Source organism: Anabrus simplex, chromosome 7, assembly GCF_040414725.1.
Source record: "Anabrus simplex isolate iqAnaSimp1 chromosome 7, ASM4041472v1, whole genome shotgun sequence".
NCBI lineage: Eukaryota > Metazoa > Arthropoda > Insecta > Orthoptera > Tettigoniidae > Anabrus > Anabrus simplex.
This window is the reverse complement of record NC_090271.1, coordinates 219039515-219064313: the sequence shown is the minus strand read 5'-3', so window position 1 is coordinate 219064313 and position 24799 is coordinate 219039515. Positions and strand designations below refer to the sequence as shown.

The 24799-nt window shown below is 39.0% G+C and overlaps 1 protein-coding gene across 3 annotated transcripts in view; it reads left to right on the top strand.

Moving 5' to 3' along the window:
• Positions 1-24799, top strand: part of Phb1 (prohibitin l(2)37Cc) — a 57026-nt gene that overhangs the window by 9605 nt on the left and 22622 nt on the right. For all 3 annotated transcript variants that reach the window (XM_067150862.2, XM_067150863.2, XM_067150864.2), the window contains exon 4: positions 15791-15933. In XM_067150862.2, the coding sequence (XP_067006963.2) occupies positions 15791-15933 (143 nt within the window). The remainder of the gene's footprint in view (positions 1-15790; positions 15934-24799) is intronic.

Sequence of the window (24799 nt, the reverse complement as noted above, 5' to 3'; positions counted from 1 at the left end):
CATTCATTGCTTCCTGAAAATAAATAATTTCCTCCGAAAAAATCTCACTTTCCTGGCACAGGAGGTCTGCCAGAACCCGCCACTGAAGGGGTTAAATAAAAATGTGATACACTTCAGGCGCAGAGTGGATGACTTATTTTAGAGGTTAGTTTATTCAGTATGGTTCATCGGCTAGATAGCTGAATTTTATGATAGTCACGACGCCTCAGTCATGATTGAAAGTTAGAAACTTCGTTTTGTTCCGTATTGAACTGGGATTACAGTAAAATGAAAATGTTAAACGTCCACCTTTTCAATACCATGAATGTTTATTGATGTGAATATATATCACATAATGTTTAGAGAAGGTTGGTACTAGTTTCGACGCTCATTGCGCGTCATCATCAGCCAACAAATCAATTGAGCAAAATGCAACTTAGAATAACAATATATAACACATGATAATACCTACAAGACAAATGTTAAACTATGACTAGTTGAAATATAAAACACATGGCAGCAAATACAAGGATTAATGTTGAAAGCTAAATAGTCAAAAGTTAATGAAAGCAAAACAGAGAAGGTAACAATAGTTAGGGTATGATACACGAGAAAGTAGTCCAGCTTGAGGTTAGTAGAACTTAAGGTGTATTTATATACAACATTTAAATGCACCTACTAAGGCAAATTTTAAATGTAACATTAAAGTGCTAAGGGTATGGTGCATATAACCATCTAAAACATATGCAGGGGCCGTATTTTTTGGTAATAACGATATGCACGAAATTTTTCATATCTTCTTTCTAGCCTATATATGACCTTGTAGGTAACGTATTTTAGCGAAATGAACTCGCGAATTATCGCGAAATCTGATTTATTACGTAAATCGCGCAAATAATTATGAAATATACCCCACTTGGTACGAAAAATGCAAAATCATATCGGAAAAGATCTCCAATAAACGTTTAAATGCTTCTGAGAACTTGACTATAGTAGTTTCCTTCTCAGTTGACTGATAGCGCTGTATATTCTCTACACAAATGCACACAAAGCGATGAGCCCTGTGTATCGGAGGTATGTGTATTCAGTTGCGCGATCTCTGAGGCAGTCATTAAAAATCGATATCTGTTATCGATTACAGCAAATGGCGTTGTGTTCGTAGCAAGATCGGTTGTAGATACAGCAGTGGGCATTATACTCTTTCGCAGTGAGAGTTCGCCACTTATGAAACTTTATCAGCAAATGTCCAGTATTAAAGTACAAAAATGCTGAAAACTAAAGTCACAACAGTTTTTCCGAGGGCCGAGGAATACAACAGTGAGGCTTTCTATGTATTTGATGCTGCAAGAAAGATTCTAATGTGCAAGTACTGTAATGTTCGCATTACGTGAAAACGAAGAGACACGTGCGATAAATACTGTAGAGAATCAGAAACACACAAAAAGAAGAAGAATGAAGCAAATGAACATAATTTTAAGCGGCAAATAACAATCGGCGATACTTTACACATCGCAAAGGAGTTGAAAAGTGGTAGAGAGTAATCTGTAATAGACACAACAAAAGCATTCATGTAAACCAGCATTTCTATAGAAAAACTGGATTAATCTTGGCATGAGGACATGGATGAATATAAAAGGAAAGATAAATAATACTGACTTTATTATAAAATATGACGATATTAGTAGGCCTATTGTAAATAAATCGCACCGAGCTCGATAGCTGCAGTCGCTTAAGTGTGGCCAGTATCCAGTAATCGGGAGATAGTGGGTTCGAGCCCCACTGTCAGCAGCCCTGAAGATGGTTTTCCGTGGTTTCCCATTTTTACACCAGGCAAATGGTGGGGCTGTATCTTAATTAAGGCCACGGCCGCTTTCTTCCAATTCCTAGGCCTTTCCTATCCCATCGTCGTCTTAAGACATATCTATGCCGGTGCGACGTAAAGCAAATAGCAAAATAAAAATCGCCTGGTTGAGTTGTAATAATGTTATTGTTTTTACGTCCCACTAACTACTTTTACAGTTTTCGGAGACGCCGAGATGTCGGAATGTTGTCCCACAAGAGTTCTTTATGTTCCAATAAAACTAGTAACACGGGGCTGCCGTATTTGAGCACTGGACTGAGCCAGGATTGAACCTACCTACTTGGGCTCAGAAAGCCAACGCCTTAACTGTCTGAGTTACTCATCCCCGGCCGGGCAGCACCAGCATATCCATAAATATCCTCCAGGGATATATGGCTTTGCAAAATGCAGTGAAAGCACGTCTGATAGAAGAGAAGAAAGAAGACATTGTTAGTGAAGTTTTAGGAGGTTCGATAGAAGACCGCAGTAAATTTGCACCAAGTGTTCGCAAGCATTATGGTTTCCGACGTCTAATGTGGTCAGTGAAAGGGGCTGCTTTGTTTACAAAAATATACTTTCTGACTGTCACACAACTCTGAATCCTGATAATGTTGAAACCATGTGTAGTTTTTATTTTGGAGACAAGTCATTCATAATGTAAAAACGTGTAGAACCAAACCAAACCCCATGGCACTTAACGCCCTGAAAGGACCTTGGCCTGCCCAGTGACCACTGCTCAGCCTGAAGGCCTGCAGATTACGAGGGGTCGTGTGGTCAGCACGACACATCCTCTCGGCCGTTATTCTGGGCTTTCGAGACCGGGGCCGCCATCTCACCGTCAGATAGCTCCTCAATTCTAATCAGGTAGGCTGAATGGACCTCGAACCAGCCCTCAGGTTGAGAGAAAAATCCCTGACCTGGCCGCGAATCGAACCCGGGGCCTCCTGGCGAGAGGCAGGCACGCAACCCCTACACCACATGACCGGCAAAAAAGTGTAGGCTATGTATAAATTCCTAACTTCCACCTAACTTCGTTTCAAGGTTTCAGTGATTTATATAGGCCTACCGGTATTTATTTCTATAACATTTTGTATATTTGGTTGTTCTAAGGTTTAATAACAATTTAATACATTACAAGTGTTCACTTTAAAACCCCTAATCACAAAATTAGTTAGATTTACCCCATACCATAAGGAATATTTCACAAGAAACATCGATCAGTATGACAATTTATTTCACGAAATACCTACCGAAATCGTGTTAGTTTTAACACCGACATCAGCAGTTTTATTTCACCAAAAAATAAGGCCCTTAAACATATGACAGCACCTATAAAGTCACCGTTAGATTATAACCAGTTGAAATGTGGTGTGTCTGACCATAAAACATAACATTTTTAGAAGGTATTCCAGTTGTTGAGTCTTGATAAACAAGAGAATAGTCCAGCTTGAGGTGCGTAAATCTTAAGGCAACATATGTTATCAGTGGGAAGAATAATCTTGTTCTCTTAAGTTGCGGTAATTAACAGGCTTAATTCAGGTGGTTTCGAAGCCAACAATGCGGTCGTGTGAAGATCATAATTTGAATTAACGTCATGATTCCCAGTTCAGTATGGAAACGAAGAAGAAAAGAATTATTCTGTAAACCCTTGTTTGAGCATTTCTGCAGGGGACACGGAGATATTGTGTTAACAGACAGTAAAGAAGAGTGCAATTGATCCACCTTATTCATTACAAAGTATGCTGCTAACTCAAAATCACAGCATTATTTATTTGGTACTGGTTTCAATGTCTTGGACGTCATCAGCCAAAATTGGGCAAGTAAACAAAGATATACACATGTTAAAATACAATCTGTAGAACTTTAATAGTAAAATAACAATAGTTCGATAAAATACAAAGTGTGATGATGCTTAAGGAGAAAGTCATTCTTAAAATATTTGCACAAGTTGGGGACTTAGGGTAAAGGGGGCTAAGAGTTCGCAGCGTCTAAGAGTACGCATAGTTGTTTTCGTATAGTTGGGAGCACTGCAGTTCTGTTTTGGCGGTCGTGCAGTGAAGTTATTAGCGATCGTGACTGTATCCCAAAAGTGTGTGGTTTTACCTAGAGTGGTTTGATTTCTACAGGTAAATATCATATTAGTACATTCTAATGAACTTTTTTCTTGGTTCCTTACTTAACTAGCATTAATTTTTAACACATACCAGGGGTAATTTCAGTCCATCACGAAGTAGTGCACTCTATAGCCTCGCTGATGGTATGCATGCTGTCTGCTTGTTTGACAAGTGGTGCGATCTAGCAATGATTATTTAAAACTGTTGCAAAGTGGCCAAGAGTGCGCACTGGTTGGAAGCCCAAGAGTACGCGCGAACTCTTACACGCTTGTCGTGCGTACTCTTTGACGCTCGCCTTGTTTAGGGAAGGAAACGATTGAAGCACTACCTCTTTCACTCACCCTAATGTCAGATACAGGCTATATGGATGCTGATCTCTTTGCTAATAACTGGCTTCCACATTTCCAACATGTTAAGGCGTCAAATGACAACCCGATGCTTTTGATCCTCGACAACCACAGTTCTCATTGCTCACTACAAGCAGTGGAATTCTGTAGAAAGAACGATATAACACTTTCGATTTCTCCACACACCACTCATAAGCTTCAACCTTTGGACAGGTGTTTCCTTGGGCCCTTAAAATCTACTTATGCAGATGAAGTAGTCAAACACATAGTAGCCAATCCTGGGACACCTACACGCAAGTCTGTCATAACCAGTCTCTCAGAAGAGCCTACAGTAAAGTTGCAACAGTTCCTCTGGCTGAGAAATCTTTTGCTTGCACTGGAATTTTCCCCTACAACCCAGATATTTTTACAGACATTGATTACCATCCAGCCACAGTGACAGAGATTCCAGCACAGTGTGTGACCTCGGGAGAAAGTGAGACTTTGTCACAAAATGTTACGCCAAAACAGCCCGGGACTGCACCTCATCAGTCGAATTCTCCACCACGTAGCTCACTAAATAGGATTTCTGTTCAAACTCAGACAACACCACCTACAGTTCCTGCTCGTCAAAACTCAGAATTCACAGAGCAGGTCAGTATGCGGCCTTTATACCCCCTGCCCAAACGAGCGGACGAGTCGACAAGGAAAAGAAGAGATTTAGGTCTAAGGTCTGAAATTCTTTCTGATTCCCCTAACAAGAAACAGCTCGAGACAAAATTAACAGCAGCAACGGAAAAGAGTCGGATAAAAACAAAAAGAACTCTGAAATATTCAAAGCAAAGTAGCACCGATAAACCAGCAAGTTCTCAACAGTCAACATCAGGAACAGCAGAGGGTAATGAAAAGCGAATTACATCGAGAGAGGAAGAAGAAACTTATTGCGCTGGATGTGGTGAAAATTTCGCCGAGGAATGGATGAAGTGTTGTATTTGTGATCAGTGGTGGCATGAGGAATGCTCTGGTTATGAAGGGATCGATGCCTTAGTGTGTGATCGTTGCACTTAGATGATTTCTTAAGTGCGAACTCTTAGACGGATTCATCGCGTACTCTTACCCGACAGTTCTGCCAAGAGTACGCAAATACATATTTCATTATTTTTGTGATTTTACGATTTTTGTGCCATGTTAATAACACTTTGATACCGTATATATGTAGGCCGATAGACAATGTATATTAAGTCAAATGTACATGATTATTATTCCAAACATTAAAAATTTATAAGTGATTTTGTGTATAGTGCGTACTCTTAGCCCCCTTTACCCTACTGGTCAATTGTAAAACAAAGGTGAAAAACTATTACAAATGTTTAAATAAGTCTTGATCACTTTGTAGAGCTTAAAACCTTAAGTGTGGTGGTGTTAACCACAAGACGAGTTTTGAATGTTATTAGAGAGTTTTCGCGCTGTACTTGTTCGTTAAGCGCTTAACGTTATAACACGTCAGTTGTGACGTATTTCTGACGTATGTTCCCTAACTTGTAGCGTAACATAAACACCTTTCGCGCACCTTCTGACCGTCCGTTAAACTTCGGGGAAGAATTGGAAGAAATCGTAACTCTCCGCTTGCCGAAGGTCACTTCACGAACGGCAGTCGAACAGCTGTATTACCATAGAGGAAATAATACAGCTTGCATTACCTGGTGATCTGGAAGATGATATTCCTATGTTGATGCTGCAATCTCTATCGGAGGCAACGCGTGATCGATCACAATTAAATCAATATTTTACTTATCTTGTTTGAGGTATGGAGGTCACTGTTGTTTTTCCTTGTTGATATTTACGGATTAGTTCCTTTATTATTTGTTAAATGAAGTCTACATTTTCTTATTTAAAGGTGCCTTGTTGGCTATTTATTAACAAAACATATCAAGTTCTTGCAAGTTAATCCAATTACTGTTAAACGAGTATTTACATTCTTTAACACCTGGTTCAAGTTTTAATCTGATTTTAATCTTCTTCCTTATGATGAACCTGGGTAGCTTCTACCTTTATTTTCGTGTGACCTTGGAAATTGCCCTTGGTAGAAATTGGAATGAATTGTGGTAAAGTTAAAAGGCAACCGGCCTAAAGGTCATGGACATGCTGGCTGAATACTTCTGCATTTTGAAGGTCCTCGCATACACACTATCCTTGTTCATTAATGATTTCTGGAATGACCTTCTCGGAACCTGCTTCTGCCTTAAAGTACCTATACATACCCTTCCACTTTTCACTAAAATTTGTATGACCACCAATTATGCTTGCCATCATGTTATCCTTAGCTGACTTCTTTGCTACATTCAATTTCCTAGCAAGTTCCTTCAATTTCTCCTTACTTCCATAACCATTTCTAACTCTATTTCGTTCCAACCTGTACCTCCTTGTTAGTCTCTTCACTTCTCTGTTACAATATAGTGGATCCTTATCATTCCTTACCCCCTTTAAAGGGACAAGCCTTTTAATACCCTCATCTTTACAAACAGTAGATAGCCTATATCTTTCACTGTACCCGAACATACACGACGTACAATACAGGCATATCGGAAAAAGATATCTCAAATGTTTACATGTCTCTCTTGAATAGTTCTGATTAGTGTATTCGATAATACGTTTTCTTGCTTAACAAACAGTTTACATATTTTCATCCTGTTGCCAACGTTCTATGGAGGAACAATATTTTATGCCAGAGTTTTAGATAATAGTTACCTCTCATTTTAATTTCTATTAAAGATTTCTTTCATATCACTTAAAAGTTGGTTTTCATTTACCACATTTGGTGCAGCGCTGCAACTTTTTCTTTCTTTGTTTGGGTGTCCACGGGCCTTAAGCCGCTAATATTTATTATTTATTTGTATTTATGACAAAAATTCAGAATTATTTGATAAGATAATAAGCTATGTTGGAAATGATATGGAAAGGAATGTGATAGTAGCCGGTGATCTCAATTTACCAAATGTCAATTGGGAAGGTAATGCGAACGACAGGAAGCACGACCAACAAATAGAAAATATGTTAATATGGGAAGGGCAGCTGATTCAGAAAGTGATGGAACCAACCTATTTTCACATTCCTCAACAATTGCTTTAAACCCATCCCAGAGTCTGTTTACATTTTTATTTACCATTTTCCACCGATCATAGTTACTTTTTAAAAACTCCCTCATGCCTGTTTTATCAGCCATATGGTACTGCCTAATAGTCCTAATTTTAATACCTTCCTTTCTTTCACATTTATTTTTAACTACGACAAGAACAGCTTCGTGATCACTAATACCATCTATTACTTCGGTTTCTCTATAGAGCTCATCTGCTTTTATTCTTCCCTCTAGTTGGTTGCAGATCACTCTCTTTCTAAAACAAATGCCAGATGAAGCCATATATTTCGGACCAGTGGGTTATTAAAGATTGTTTTCTGATCATAGTCTTCGATCGTTAACGATTTGAAGGTTAAACGCAGCCATGTGGAAGAGGATTACTTTGACTGTCATCTCAAATGCAACAACACTTCGCTCAATTGGATGAAAGTAAAATAATAATACTAGATTATAAATTCCACCTGTTCAATACATAAGAGTTTTTTATTTAAATTTAAGAAATAGTTGTTAACATATTGGATATTGGGTCATGTTTCACCCATAATGAGGGGATCATCAGCCTACCTGAAAGAAAGATAGATCAGTATCCTGATAGTTCTTATACGTAGTTTTTATCGAAGGTCAGAATATAGTAGTTATAAGTACTTTTATGACAAAGTCTTATAATCAATCCGTATTGTAGATCTTTGCGAATGTCTTGTTTTTAAATGTGGTAACAAATAGTTAGTTAAAAGTTAAAAAAGAATATGTAAATTGCTGCGTTGAAATGAAATCTGGTAAATATAGTGCCTTATTCTGGAGATGGTGTAAGGAGCTTATAATAGCTTAATATTTAGGATAAAAGTCACTCTTAGGCCCGGTTTCTTCAACTGTATGTTAAATTTTAATTAACAAATGTTAACTAACAATTGTTATTAATTTAACACTTTGTTTAGAAGTGCCTTGTTTCACGAACGCATTTCTAACATTTGTTAGAAACTATTGTTAAAGACAAATTAACACATTTCAGTGAGATTTCTGAACGCATTTGGCAGTGAGCGTCTTTTGTTTCTTTACATAAAGCGCTCCTAGTGGTGTGTTGAAATAGTATTTTGTCACACAGACACAGGGTTGACATTGTTATAGGTTATAGTTAGCGGAGACCGATAAGATGTAAACATGTCAAGTAAGAGGCGACAAAAGTGTTATGATGAATGCGAGTTTTTATGTCATTTAATTTTAATTTAAAATCATGCGAATGTGCTTAAATAATGAAAGAACGGACTGTTATATCACAACATTCGATATAGCCTATTCTTACATTCTTATCACCGGGAAAATGTGATAACTGACATGTTTTGAATGGTTTTCGAGCATTATTTTATTGCGGGGAAGATATTGTAATGCCTTGTTAATGCTGCAGTGGCAGCAGGAATTCTTCATAGGATTCTACACACTTTTTTTCTTGCACTCGTGAACACAGTCGCCTACAATTACATGAAAAGTGTCTCAAGCATAATATCTGACAAGTAGAGGCCAGACCCTGTCCGCATCTGTGGTTTAGTGGTTAGTGTGATTAGCTGCCACTCCCGGAGGTCCGGATTCGATTCCCGGCTTTGCCACGAAATTTGAAAAGAGGTACGAGGGCTGGTACGGGGTCCACTCAGCCTCGGGAGGTCAACTGATTAGAGGTGGGTTCGATTCCCACCTCAGCCATCCTGGAAGTGGTTTTTCATGGTTTCCCACTTCTCCTAAGTTAAGGCCACGGCCGCTTCTACGGCCGCTTCCTTCCAATCTTACCATCCCCCAGAAAGGCCCCTCTTCAGCATAGCAGGTGAGGCCGCGTGGGCGAGGTACTGGTCATCCTCCCCATTTGTATCCCCGACAAAGAGTCTAAAGCTCCAGGACACTGGAGGGTAAATGGATAAATAAGAAGAAGAAGATCAAATTAATATTTGAGTGAACTTTAAGATAAAAATTGCAGTACAGTTTCTTTTCTACCTGAAATGAATACAGGCCTAAACGTTGGATCTCTCTCTCTCTCTATATATATTAATTTGAGGTAGAAAATAATGTTCCACTGCAATTTGATTATTCATTTTATTCGCATTTTACCTTCACATTCCCTGAAACAGATTTCATTTGTAAAAAAGAAAAAAGTGTGTCTACGGCGGGACTCGAACTCACGTTGTTGTGGTTCGGAGACAAGTACGATGACCACTCGGCCACTGCTCCACTTATTAGGATTGCAGCTGTCAAGTATATAGGTGTAGCATTAGAATCTGGGGATTCATACATTTTTCGGAAATTATTAGGTTGCAAACCTGACAAGTTTGAGTAAAATGTGTTCGCATTTTAGTGTTCTAACACCTCCATGTAATCCAAAGCGGATCCTGCCTCATGGTATTTGTCCTCACTGTTGGAAACTCTAACCTATTTTCAATATCGTCTAGTATCTTGTTCATTATGGCTGGTAATTAGAAATATATCTTCTGGCAACTCTAGAAAGTAGTTATTTCTTAGTATGGGTCGTAGTTTGCCTTCTTCAGTTTATAAATAGTCTTCATACAGCAGTAAAGCTTCAAACGTATGTCTTCTACATGCCTCCATTTTGAAATTTTAGCAGTTGTTAAGAGGTTTAACACAGGGCTGCTGCCAGGTTAATTTAACACAAGTATTAACAATTTGTTAGAGTTAACAATTCTTGGTGAGACGACCATTTTGTTAAATGATGTGTTAAAGTCTCCTTAACAGCAGAGTTAACACTTAACATTCGTTGAAGAAACTGGGCCTTAGTGGTAGTTATTTAAATCCAAAGTTGAAGTTGTTAATTTTATATGAAAAGATAAGACGACAAACTTCTTGAAGCACTTAGGAGCGAGGACAAGTACTCGTCAGAAACGTAGCTATTTTAATAATTAGCTGGCAGACGCGGTTGTAGCTTCTTGTATTAAAAGTCGAAAGGAAAATGTGCAAGGTTGAGTAGAGCTTGTGGTGTTATGTCTTTCGACAGTTGTGTTAATTTAGTTAAAGAGGGGATAAAATTCAAAGTTGTTCGTCTGTTGAAGGTGTTAGTCTTATATGAAAAGATAAGACGACAAACTTTTTGAAGCACTTAGGAGCAAGGACAGGTACTCATCAGAAAACTTTAGCTATATTTATAATTAGCTGGTAGACTTGGTTGTAACTTCATATATTAAAATTCGAAAGGAAAATGTGGGAGGTTGAGTAGAGCTTGTGGTGTTAAATATGAGGTGAGTTGAAGAATATATGTTGTGTGTGATTTCATTTATCTTTGCGCGGCATGATCATGCAGTAATAGATGCATTGTGTACTCAGCCTTTTTCTAGTCATCCTTCAAGTCCTCGGGAGTCCATTCCATTGCGATGGTTTAACTCTGCATCTCACTGGCATTGAACGTCATGGATCCTTGGTTCACTGTCTTATCACTCCCTCGACGATTCATGGCGATGGGTCGTGCGCGTATCCAGATGTGAGTTACTGGAGAACATGCACACAAGGTTATCTTTGGTTCTGGAAAATCACAGTTCATATACACTATGTTACAACGCTGCACTGTTCTGCATTCGGTTTTATGAGCGTTTTGAAAACATTCTAATACGATTTTTCAGTCTCACACCAGATTCTTTATCCCATATTAATTGCGCTTACCGCAATTACCTTCACCTTTGTTACTCGGGTTCGAAAAATCCATTTCCCGCATTCGCGTTTACTTCACTGGGATTGTTTCTTTAAGCCCTCTTATTTAATACACTTCCACTGTTGATTTGTTTTCAGGTGACCAGATATACGCTGTTTAAGACTATCCCGGATCAAATCTGTTCGTACGTTTAGCAATTATAATCTATCTCCCTTCTTTCTTCTACTGATGCCGAGTTCTTCCCCAGTCTGAAGTAACTGTAAAGAGAATAGCCACATGGCCCCTGGAAATTTCTATGGTTATATACCAGGATGTCTCTTCTGTAGGAAATCATCGTAATGAAGGATGTCGCAAACCCTTACAAAGTACACTGATAACGAACCACTCTTTTGAAATTATGTTCAATGTCAAATTAGTAAAATCCCTAATTTGTGCAGTCTCAGAAACAAAGTTGGCTAAGCTGTTTTGGATATGTTGTAGGGATTGTCGATTGTGAAAAATTTAGCCTATCTACTTGTACAAATGACTTGTCGAGATAACTCCAGCCCTCTTTTCCTTCTGGGATTCCCTTACTCATCTTCTTGGGAAGCTTGGGACATCCCCTGGTTTGACGCTTGGCATTTCCGCAAACTCACTCCTAGGTAACATGAAATATATGCTCTGTTTTTATCCCTGTGGTCCTCTCTTCATGTCCCTGTTAGGTACAGTAGATAGTAAAATATTTAAGTACTGTATAGGGCTAATGCACAATTTCAGTGCAAAAATTAGCTCCTTCTGTGAATCAGATTCCAAAATTGCAAGTACAAACCCAGTAAAGGTTTTCGAAGGGTGCAAAAGAAATGTATTGACACCATCTAATTGGACACATTTGGTAACCATACCAATTCACAAATGACTGTTTATGCAACTGCTGTCAGTGCATTTCTTTTGTCAGGTATAATATGAGGATACATATTTTTAGGCTAGGTATTTTGAGAAAAAGAGTAATTTTATTGATGGTGAATAAGATATCACCCACTAGACATGCCACATGCAACGTGTAGCAAGTAACATAGAGGCTACCCAGTCATGTGGGCTGCACTTCCTGCTCTCAGGTAATTATTTAAGAGAGTTGTAAAAAGGATGATCATCTGTTTTCGGGCCAAGGGGGCAGCATTTCAGAAACAGAGACGTTCGTTAACTGTTCACATGGGTGAGGGGTAAAGGTATACAGTAGAACCTCGATTATACGTTCCCGGAAACTACATTTTCCCGTATTATTCGTTCAAATTACGTGGTCCCACAAGCATCCTAATTAAATCACGTAAAAATCCTGCATTATCCGTTCCTCGAAGAAACGATTTCCCGGATCAACCATCCAGAAATTTCAGTCTCATCAATGCTAAATCCTCGATCACGCATTTTTCAAGAAACTGCATCTTACGAAAAGACGGCTACGGCATACTTACGGATCTTGGTGTTGACGTCCCGTCACTGCGGTAATTTGAGGAAGTACTGTTCTGGAAAAGCGATCGGCGGTGAACGTGCATAAGGGATCATCTTAGCATCGCATTCGGGTAGTATTGTTTAGAGAATCCTCGGAAATCATAAACCAGAGTGTGTCCACAATTGGAAGGAGACAGAGCCCATTTCGACAGTTTTATTTGAAGGCGGAATGAGTTTCGTCAAATGTTCGTACTTGCAAAACGTCTATATGATGCCCAGGGTTAGAGGTTTATTTTATTTTTTTTTACTTTTTTCGAGTGTATCGCCAAACTGGTTTTCGGCATTTCCCTCAGGGCACTGTATAGTCACTGGGCTTTCAGGCAGGAATCGAAACTGCTCCTCCTTAAGTAACACAAATTTAATATGATCGTATACGATTACGTTATCGGGACCAGAACAGATGTTGCACCTTACATACATAAAGCCATTGGAGGTTTTGGCATTGCCTATTACTGTTTTCGTCCTAATATAAGACTGGGAATTTCACGTTTTTGTGTTAAAATGTTATAAAAACCGCAGTCGTTTTATTTGTGCACATTACATTTAATTTTGTATCATTTTGAACTCGTACCGTACCGACTTGTACAGCGAGAGCGCTTTCCAGCTGAGCGCAAGGTCGCGAATAATCGTAGATAATTTCAGAAGTGTTAATGATATTTTTTCTCTTTCCAGTTTGATTGTGATTAGTGACTGGCAGAACTAAATATAATGCATTCTAGAACTTGAGGATTGATACTGTTGAAACCATATTCTCGAGTTCAGCGTAACCTTTAAAAGTCGATGTAGGCCTAATTTACGGGTACAAGATTTCCATAAACTGACTAGGAACAGTATGCCGGTGACCAAATTACAATGGAAGATTAAAAAAAAAAAAAAAAAAGGGATTTTGCCATCATGTTGAGCGCTTTTGTATCTAATGTGCTTTATTTTATTAGATTAGAGAATGAAAAACTACTTGTGGTCGATTGTTGTTTGGCTTGGCGTTACGGGTATTACATTTTTCGAATAGTTTGGCTGATCAAAGTTGCTGAACTGAAAGAAGTTTTCAAAGGAATTTGACCAAGTTTTCAGAGGAAACTTGGTTTAGGGGTGTTCGTAAGATTATAAGTATACATATTTCATATTTCTGATGTTTAGTAAATTGTTTATGGTTCATTCGTTCCCGGATTTTCCGTTTTTTCCGTGGTCCCTCCAAAAACGAAGAATGGAAGTTCCACTGTATTGTTAGTGGATGAATGGCACCTTTGGGAGTAATTTTGAAACTGCTGAGCTCCACGCGCCATTGATATATGAGGTGAACGTCGAATATGACTGTGTGTGAAACCCAACTAACAGGCTCCAGTGGAACAACTCATCATCCAAATAAACCAGGGGGCATCCAGACACATTTCATCTGCAACGCTTTAGCGAACCCATCTGCAAACGGGGTTCTGGAGTAGACTGTGAGGGTGACTGCACCCATGCTAACACAGGTGCATCGATGTAAACAACTGGAATTTGCACGACAACATGGTGATTGGACCACTGGTGATTGGCAATGGTTAACCTTATCAGACGAGTCATGATTTCAGCTGCATAGAACGGATGAACGTTAGCATGTCCAGCGAGAAACGTCAGAAAACAAACACCTTGAAACCATTACTGGACGAATAGAAGGTGGTGGGTGCATGTTATGGTCTTGAGGAATGCTTTTGTGGTGTTCTTAGATCTCATCATCTTTGTGGTAGGCCCTCTTGATCTTCTCCATCCTCGGCAATCATGTTCACGTGTACATGCTGATTGTCTTTCCTCAGGAGGATGTAAACTTTCACCACGATAATGCACTTTGCCACACAGGTGGATGTGTCGGCACTTAGCTAGAAGAGCACATTGAAGATTTCCCTGGCCCCCGCAGACAGCCCTGATCTCAGTCCAGATGATCATCTGTGGGACCACCTTGAACATTGTGTTTGCCATCTGTCTCCTCTGCCATGCTCCCTTCAGCAGTTGTGGGACACACTGCAGACGGCAGGGCTCCAGATACATGTAGAAGTGGGGTTATTCTGGATACTAGCAGCAGGTGGTCATAATGTGATTCGACTGTGTAGCAAGCTTTGGAATAGCGTCCCACTTCCATTTGACAGGTCAAGGACTTGGCAACGAAATAGAATTCCACAGGATGTTGTCGGTATCAAAGGGGCTTAAGAAAAGGGAAAGTAGAACTGGTTGAATGATCTTAGATGATACACCTAGACATGCTAGGAGTTGGTTGTACTCAGGGAAGGGAATAAATGGTAAGAAGTAAAAGAACTATGAGGTTCTCTTAACAGGTAATAAAAGGGAAAGTACAGTGTGCGTGGAGTGGGATTTTTAATTGGGAAGACCATAACACAAGCTATAGTTGCTGTTAAGCATATGATTGAACAAATAAAGCAGATCAAATTGGTTGTTGCTGGAATTAGGACTAGAAATGTTGCAGTGTGTTCATGTGAAAATGCACAAAAGGGTGGAGGAAAGTTTCATGAAGCTCTATGTGCTCTAGTAGTCAAGGCCAACAACTAATACAGTGGTGATGAGCGATTTCAATGAAAATCACGAGGAGGTAATGGATATATGTAGGGAAGATACGGAAGTTAATGGGATCAGGAAGCGATTTCTGGACTTCTGTGTTAGTATGGGATTTGCTATTGCAAATTAATTATTCAAGCCTAAGGTTATTCACCATTACACATGGGAGGGTAGGGGTGCCAGATTCCATAATTAAAACTGACTTTGAATTCAGGAAATCTATTAGAAATTAGAGCAAGATAATTGAACCTTACTAAGCATTCATAACTTATGTTAATCTGGTATACAGCCATTCGATTCTGGATCTTAACCAGTGTGTTTGCACAAGGGAAACTGTTAGTTAAAATTTTGGAATCAAAGAAATGTTGATTTTCATCATTATTTTGAAAGACATCTGGAATTCTACAGTAAATGTTTTACACCCCTTGGTAGTTCTGACACACTATTTAGAGCAAACATCTTGAGAAGGAAGATGCATGAGATGTACATTTTCTCCTTTTGTCTTTAAAGAATTGGGCATGTAAATTAAACAAGCAAATACTCATTATGATGATGCTGCATTTCAAGTGCAGTTAAATATATATTTTAAATTGTAAAATTGTGACAGTTGATGATAAATTTTAAATTAGTGTTTTTTCACAAGATGTCTAATAATGCCACCAGACTTGTTTCCTAGATAGTATTTTTATTCTATGTTTTAATAATTTTTTATTTTTATTACAGACTTGCAGAATGTAAATATTACATTACGTATATTATTTCGACCAATACCAGACCAGTTGCCCCGTATCTACACAATATTGGGTGTAGACTATGATGAAAGAGTTTTGCCTTCAATCACAACAGAAGTCTTAAAAGCAGTTGTTGTAAGTTCTTGTTGAGATCTTATAGTAATGCATATTATCACTGCCTTTGTGATGTACAGGCCGTACTATAGCTCTGACGACTTTACGGAAAGAGACGAATAGTTTCATCCTTCTGACCCGTGGGGTGCAAGCACAATATGTCTGTGACTTGTAATTAAGAAATACTCATAAATATTCCATTAATATAACAGGCAAGATCAATCAGTTGTTACTGACCTGCATTTACTGCAGTCGCCCGTAGCAGATTCCCTGTCTGTTGTTTTCCTAGTCTTTTCTTAAATGATCACAAAGAAATTGGAAATTTATTGAACATCTCCTCTTTAACACTGTGATCGTTAAGGTATATATAATTTTGTAAGTAGGTTTGAAATGTCATCAAAGTGATCAAAGCCTAATGATTGTCTTACTCTTCAATGTACTAATAAATCATATTATGTATAAATAAAAATATGGAGACAATGAACGTACAAAAATTAAAAATAATAATAATACAAGGCATTACCTCCATACCTTTAAATGTACTCTAATATTCTTGGAACTTCTGGCACTATGCTCCAGAGATCTTTTTAAGCCCCTTCTGCCATTCAAATATTTGTATGATTTTCTCTGTAGTTATTATGAACTTGTTCACCCAAATGATAAATTTCCTGATGAGCAAGATCTGTTATTTCTTCCCACATTCATGGAAACTGCTGAGGTAATTAAGTTGCATTGCTTCTAATACCTAAATGTTGTCTACTAGCAATAGCTGAATTTAAAAAATACATATATCATACTAATATCATTTAATTGAAGTTAGATTTCATAAATAGGTTCCAGTTCTACATTTTGGACTGGGTTTTACCCAAGAAATATCACAAATGCTCACTTGGTTACTGACCATTTTTGCTGCGTTAGTTTTGTTCTATATCAGCAAGTGTTCTCCCTAGGACCTTTTTAATGGGCGCACCACCCTGTTCGTTTTTACAAACCGCCCGGGTAACATAACCTAGATATGTGCCAGTCACATAATATTAATACATATTTGAGTCACTGGGTGCTCCAAATTGATATGTAATAAATACTATAAAACTGTTTTATTTCAATGATAAAATCTTCAATATTGTCAGCATAATTACATCCATTACATTGGAGTTTAGCTTGATAATCATGCAGTGTCGTGCACGAGCAGTGTCTGTATTGGCGTGGAATCGCATGCGGGCACTCTGTTCCGCATGACGTCACAAACTCCACAGCAACTGAGTGGTAGGGCTCAGCGTTACATAATTGTGAACGAGCTGCAGAACACTGGAAGTGCAAAGTACTGTGTTATGTTTGGTTTGTGATAACACTAAAATAGTTCAGTTTTGCAGTTAAATGTTTACCTGTCTGACATTTTTATTGCCCTGAGGAAAGTACATTGAAATTTTATCATACTTTTTTACGCAGTATTCCCTGCCCGACTACTCATTCTTGCAACACGGTTGACGAAAATTTCTGGGGAGAACACGGAGCGACAAAACACAGTACTCTAAATCTATGTAACAAGAAGATAGTCAAAAGCAGAGCTTGCCATCAACATGGATAACTTGTAATTTCTGTGATAATTTGTCTTCAGGAAAATGTGTGAAAAATACAACCTGTGACAATAAAGTTCGGTGAGTAGTCCTGTACTATCAACATAGATGAACAATGCACGACAGTGACTTTACTGTCCTTCGAAATAGTCCCCTCCCATAACTATGCACTGCTGAGATCGGCGATACCATGTTCTGGAAACTTTGCAGGAAGGCTTCCTTTGGGATGGTGTTCAAAAGCCTCGTCACATTCGCTGGATGTCAGGAATATCGTCAAGTCTCTTTCCTTTCAAAGCGAGTTTGAGTCGTGGGAATAGGAAGAAGTCTGGAGGATTGAGATCTGGCGAGTATGGGGGATATTCAAGTTGCACCACCCCTTTTTTTGCCATGAACTGTTTGACGATATTGGCTGTGTGTGGGCGAGCGTTGTCATGGACAAAAGTCCATGCACCTTGTTGTGTGTACTGGGGTCGTAACCTGCATAGACGTTTCATGAAACTGGTTAAAATTTCAATGTACCGTGCCGCATTCAACGTCGTTCCCTCAGATAGAAATTCCTTGTGGATAATGCGTTTGACTATCGAAAAAGGTGATGAGCTTCGTTTTGATGCGTGACTTTTCGGCTCCGACCTTTTCCCAATGAGGGGATCCGTGAGAATGCCATTCCAATCTTTACCGTTTTGTTCCAGGGTCGTACCTGAGACGCCAGGTTTCATCCTGAGTGGCAATACAGTTCGAGAAATATGGTGTCGCATCCGCAGTTTCTACAAAATCCTATGAAGCCTCTAAATGTGCCTGCATCTGATCGTCAGTCAAGTGATGTGGCATAAGACGAGAACACGTTTTCCTCTTCCCTAACTTCTGAGTAATGATTTGTCGCACGGATTCATGCTTAATCTGCACTTCATCCTCTATCATGTTAATCACCAATCGTTCGTGATTAATGTTGTCGTAGGACAGATATCCTAATTATGATAAAACCTTCAATAATCGTATTTTGAAGTTTTACGATAAGCCGAAAGTGTTATGTTAATATATTTGTTTCGTGTCCATGGTCGTATAACGTACATATGCTTATCCTGATTAACATAGCAACGGACGTACGGAAACACAGACTTCCAATATGGCGTCAAGAAACAGCACCATTAGGTTCCTGATGTGAAACATGTATATATTCTATGTAGATTGTTTTTAGAGAGCGATTGTTTTCTCTCGAGAGGATTGGCTTCTTCTTCAGGGAGGAAAGTAAATAAAGAATTTGGAAGTGTGTGTTAGTGTAAAAAGAGAGATTGACGAGACTAGGATAAGTTTCGTAGTGATAATAAAGTTGTTTAGAAATATGTAAATGTGTTCTCGTGTGATATTTTTCCTCCGTAAAATAAAAAATCGCATATAGAAAACGAAAAATTGGCGACCGTGACAGGATTTCCGAAACTTAACGTTGAAAATTGATCGAATGACTGTAGTGATTTTACGAAAGGCACTGTCATCCCGAGTATTACCAACGGCTGGGAGCAAGGCGAAACTACAAGAGAGGCTGCGCCAGGATCTGATAGAAAACGAGGAAGACCCGGACAGTTTCGATTTTGAAGTCATCTCGGAGAAGGAAGCCAACGACTCGGTGGGCATTATGCTTACGGAATTAACTACTTTGATCGGGACACAATCTGAAAAACTCGCAGGGAAAATCGAGGCCCAGTCTCAAGAGATAAAAGGCCGAATCGATTCCTGGGTTAAAGATCTGAAAGAGGATATTTCACACATTTATGACAAAAGCAACAGCGTAGAATTAGATGTACCAGTAGATAAAGTAGTAAGTGATATGAACACCTTGGAAAACGAAGTCAAGAAGAAGAAAGGTGAAGAGAAAACCATTTCAGAGGCTAACAATGCAAAAGATCAAGATTTTGATGCTCATTCTACAACTGAAGAAGGTCAACGAAAGAAACCTGCGTATGATCTGTCCTGTCCTCATTGCTTAATACAATGTGACACAGTACAGGAGTACAAAATGCACCTCTCTTCACCTAAACACATAAATGCCATGAGGAAACAATCATTATTACATAAGCAGACCTTGCAGCGAATGCGTATGAATCAACGTCAAAAGCAACGCATGCTAGAGGAAACTGAAGAGTTCCGGCATACACTGTCTGATAGAACGAAGTTCTGTGCCATTTGTAAGCTCAGTTACAAGCAGCCCAGATCAACACACATGACTTCTGAGGATCATGAGAATATGGTGAAATTCTTGAATCCATATTGCCGGGTGTGTAAACAAAGATTCAATACACTGTCTTATGAACATCATCTGTGTTCCGTGGATCACATCAAGTTCAAGGCTCTCTTGGCTGACAAATCCAAGAGTGACGATGAAGAGAGTGGTGGAAAGGATGATGGAAAGGAGCTCAACCTTGTCAACTTTATGATTCTTGATTCAGTAGGTTCTGTTGATGGTGAGGAAGGAGAAAGCGGAGGAGATGAAAAAGCTGAAAAGAAAGCCGAGGAAGAAGAAAAGGAAATCAAACCCAAATCTAAAGCCAAAACTGAAACCATAGGTGCTGAATATGCCCGGAAGATGGTGGTGTATTACTATGATTTGTGTCGTACCTACTTGTCATGGTATGAAGAGCAAGAGAGAGTTCTAACCATCCATTATCACTCAAGGGCACACTTACGGCGATATGTACGTTATCGTGAAGATAGATTTCTTAGAAAAGAGGCTGAGAGACTTCATCAGAAAAAGTTGGCAAGAAAAAGTCTGAAAAAGAATCAAGGGCCGAAAAGGCATCTGGAGAGAAAGATCAATCAGATAGTAAAACAGCTGAAAATAAGAAAAAAAAGCGAGAAGGATGGTGAGAAAAGCTCCGAAGATACAACAGGTGAATCTTCCAAGAAAAAGAAAAAAGACGACTGAAATGACAGTGAGGTTTCTCAAGGAGAAGATGTTATCTCGACCCCTACAGGAAAGCGGAGGGACCGGAGAATGGGCACTCTCTGGGGGGTCCCGGAGGAGTACGGACTTCGGAGAGGATCAACATGCACCGATGCCTGTCCTGGAGGATGGAATAGCTGAAGACATAGATATCAAGACGCCTAGATGTAATTTGGGACCTGGAGAAGGGAAGGTCCGGGATGAGTATTGAAGGTTTTAGTGGGGATAATTGTCGTAGGACAGATATCCTAATTATGATAAAACCTTCAATAATCGTATTTGAAGTTTTACGATAAGCCGAAAGTATTATGTTAATATATTTATGTTTCGTGTCAATGGACGTATAACGTACTGATGCTTATCCTGGTTAACATAGCAACGGACGTACGGACACACAGACTTCCAGTATGGCGTCAAGAAACAGCACCATTAGGTCTCTGATGTGAAACATGTATATATTCTATGTAGATTGCTTTTAGAGAGTGATTGTTTTCTCTCGAGAGGATTGGCTTCTTCTTCTTCAGGGAGGAAAGTAAATAAAGAAGTTGGAAGTGTGTGTTTGTGCAAAAAGAGAGATTGACGAGACTAGGATAAGTTTCGTAGTGATAATAAAGTTGTTTAGAAATACGTAAACGTGTTCATGTGTGATATTTTTCCTCCGTAAAATAAAAAATTGCATATAGAGAACGATAATGTCCTCACCTTCTCAGTGTTTTCGTCACTGACGGCGGTTGCCAGTCTTCCGGTACGGGGCTTGTCAGAAACACCTTCCCGGCCTCCTCGAAAACGGGTGAACCACTCGTACTCACACTTCATTGACAGTGCTTGATCTTCATAAACATGTACCAGCATAGCATGCTTTTCTTTTGGTGTCATGCCAAGCTTAAAACAAAACTGTACATTGATCTTTTGATCGTTTGTGTTCCTGTTCGCAGTTCAGAACCAACGCACTAAACACGCACTGTGTCACACAGGTCTTACACGGCACACACACGATGCTCAACTGAACAACGTTGGGACCAGGTGGTCAGAACCTGCTGCTGCGCAGGTGCTGCGTTATGTGTCTCCAGTGTTGCCGGACCGATCGTTCTGTCTTGAACTTTGTCACAGGTTGTACATTGGTATTCTTTGTCACTGTAACATTTTCTGTCCATAAATGCCTTTTGCCCTCATCTAAAGGAAATTAAAATATTGTTGTATATTCATTCGTATAGTTGGATTTGCATTGTGGCATGCACACTTTCTTGACAATTACATCTTTCCACACACAGTATTTAAACTCTCAACATTGTATTTACACAAGAAGGGTGCTATATGGTAACAGTTCAATTGGTAATTTTCACCAAAATTTTCCCTTTAATTCAGATTACTCATTAGATGAAGACAACGTACCTAACCTGAACAATTTATAACTTTTAGGTTCTTAGGTTTGTTTAAACTAATTTATGAATTAATAAAATTTAGAAAATAGCAGAAAAAGAAAGCATACAATAACACATTATACTTGAAAAAAGAAAAAAAAAACTTGATTAAGTTAGAATTGGTTGTTTCTTTTTTCAGGTATAATGTGTTGTAATGTGTTTTCTTTCTCAGATAGTTTCTAAATCTAAATTTATTCATACATTAGTTTTGAAATTCAGGAAAACCTAACAGTTATAAATTAACTCAGTCGAAATTGAAAAGAAGTGGCTTCCACTATAACAAAAATAACTGAAAATGTGGTCTAATCTCAATTGGAGCTGTTTGCATAAATCCTGAGGTGATAAATTTAGTGTAAACATGCAGTATGCTTAAAAATGAAGGCCTGTCTTTCACTGCCCCAGTTATCCAAAGAATGCTACCAGTCAGTATGTATTACAGTCGCAAGTACAACTCGTAACATTTGCTTTGATTGCTTCGTATTGATCAGCTGATGGGCTTGGCTTGCTTTTTACAGTACACACTGTAAATCACGAAGGCATTGATGTTATGCATTTTAGTTTGGCTAAAAGATATTTTACATTCATATCCATAGTATCACGTAGTTTCATTTTCTATGAATGATATAGAAGAGTTTAATAATTTGTTTTATAAAAAAGAAACAGGAAGAGAATACCAAAATCGATTCATATTGAAGTTTGTGGGAATTCACATCTCCAGACGTTGATGTAGAAAGAACCAATAAAGTCAAAAACAAAGGTTACAACTGCTTAGAATGGCACAGTATTTTGTACAAAGCACACAGAAAAAGAAAATTCCAGTTTGCATGACAAATTTTGTAAATATATTGGGAGTTTCATGATTCAAAATAAATATCACTAAATTTCATCAGAAAGTTTTTGTACAAGACCATATAGGAAGCCTTAAGAAGGCAGCAGAGTATGACATACATACATTATCATTATAGACTGTTATGCCTTTCAGCGTTCAGTCTGCAAGCCTCTGAATATACTAAATGTCGCCACAATCCTCGATTTGCAATTAGTGTTGTGGCCTCATTTAGTTCTATACCTCTTATCTTTAAATCGATAGAAACAGAGTCTAACCATCGTCGTCTTGGTCTACCTCTACTTCCCTTACCCTCCATAAGAGTCCATTATTCTCCTAGGTAACCTATCCTCCTCCATTCGCCTCACATGACCCCACCACCGAAGCCGGTTTATGCATACAGCTTCATCCATCGAGTTCATTCCTAAATTAGCCTTTATATCCTCATTCCGAGTACCCTCCTGCCATTGCTCCCACCTGTTTGTGCCAGCAAGCATTCTTGCTACTTTCATGTCTCTTACTTCTAACTTATGAATAAGATATCCTGAGTCCACCCAGCTTTCGCTCCCGTAAGGCAAACTTGGTCTGAAAACAGACCGATGTAAAGATAGTTTCGTCTGGGAGCTGACTTCCTTCTTACAGAATATTGTTGATCGCAACTGCGAGCTCACTGCATTAGTTTTACGACACCGTGATTCAATCTTACTTACTATATTACCATCCTGGGAGAACACACAACCTAAATACTTGAAATTATCGACCTGTTCTAGCTTTGTATCACCAATCGGACATTCAATTCTGTTGAATTTCTTACCTACTGACATCAGTTTAGTCTTGGAGAGGCTAATTTTCATACCATACTCATTGCACCTATTTTCAAGTTCCAAGATATTAGACTGCAGGCTTTCGGCACAATCTGCCATTAAGACCAAGTCGTCAGCATAGTCCAGACTGCTTACTACATTTCCACCTAACTGAATCCCTCCCTGCCATTTTATACCTTTCAGCAGATGATCCATGTAAACCACTAACAGCAAAGGTGAAAGATTACAACCTTGTCTAACCCCTGTAAGTACCCTGAACCAAGAATTCATTCTACCATCAATTCTCACTGAAGCCCAATTGTCAACATATATGCCTTTGATTGATTTTAATAATCTACCTTTAATTCCATAGTTCCCCAGTACAGCAAACATCTTTTCCCTCGGTACCCTGTCGTATGCTTTCTCTAGATCTACGAAACATAAACACAACTGCCTATTCCTTTCGTAGCATTTTTCAATTACCTGGCGCATACTGAAAATCTGATCCTGACAACCTCTCTGTGGTCTGAAACCACACTGGTTTTCATCCAACTTCCTCTCTACGACTGATTGCACCCTCCCTTCCAAGATGCCAGTGAATAATTTGCCTGGTATACTAATCCTAATCAATGAGATACCTCGATAGTTGTTGCAATCCTTCCTGTTCCCTTGCTTATAGATAGGTGCAATTACTGCTTTTGTCCAATCTGAAGGTACTTTACCAACACTCCATGCTAATCTTACTACTCTATGAAGCCATTTCATCCCTGCCTTCCCACTAGAGTATGAACCAAAGAAAAAAAAACTATCATGAACTTTATCAGTAGTCTAAATTGTGTAGACACACATTATTCGGAAGGACGATCAGAAAGTTGGTATCTGCCTGCAAATATAAACTGTGCAATGTTTTGGAAAATTTATTCTTCCAAGCCTGGAAACGTCTCGGTAAAGCTATCTTACTTCAGCAACATTTTTAGCTCAGAAGTAGGCTTTGGTACACCTAGGATCGATGTTTATTCTGGCTGGAAAGTTAAAACCCGTGAGAGACCCTCGGCTAACTGAACGAATATAAATGGTCCGTTATTGGACATTATAAATTTTCCAGCTAACTCATTCCTGGTTGCCAGCGTTTCGCCACTGTGTGCTTGGCTGGGCTCATCAGTTGGTACCTAGCACACCTACCAAGACGCTGGATAGCGCATACCGTGGAGGCCACTGCGTAGGCTAATTGTAGCCACCGGCAGTGCCAATGCACTATGAGAGACATTGTCTCATTATCAAAAATTGATGCCTGCTTGGCCATCAGATGATGTAGATGTTGATTC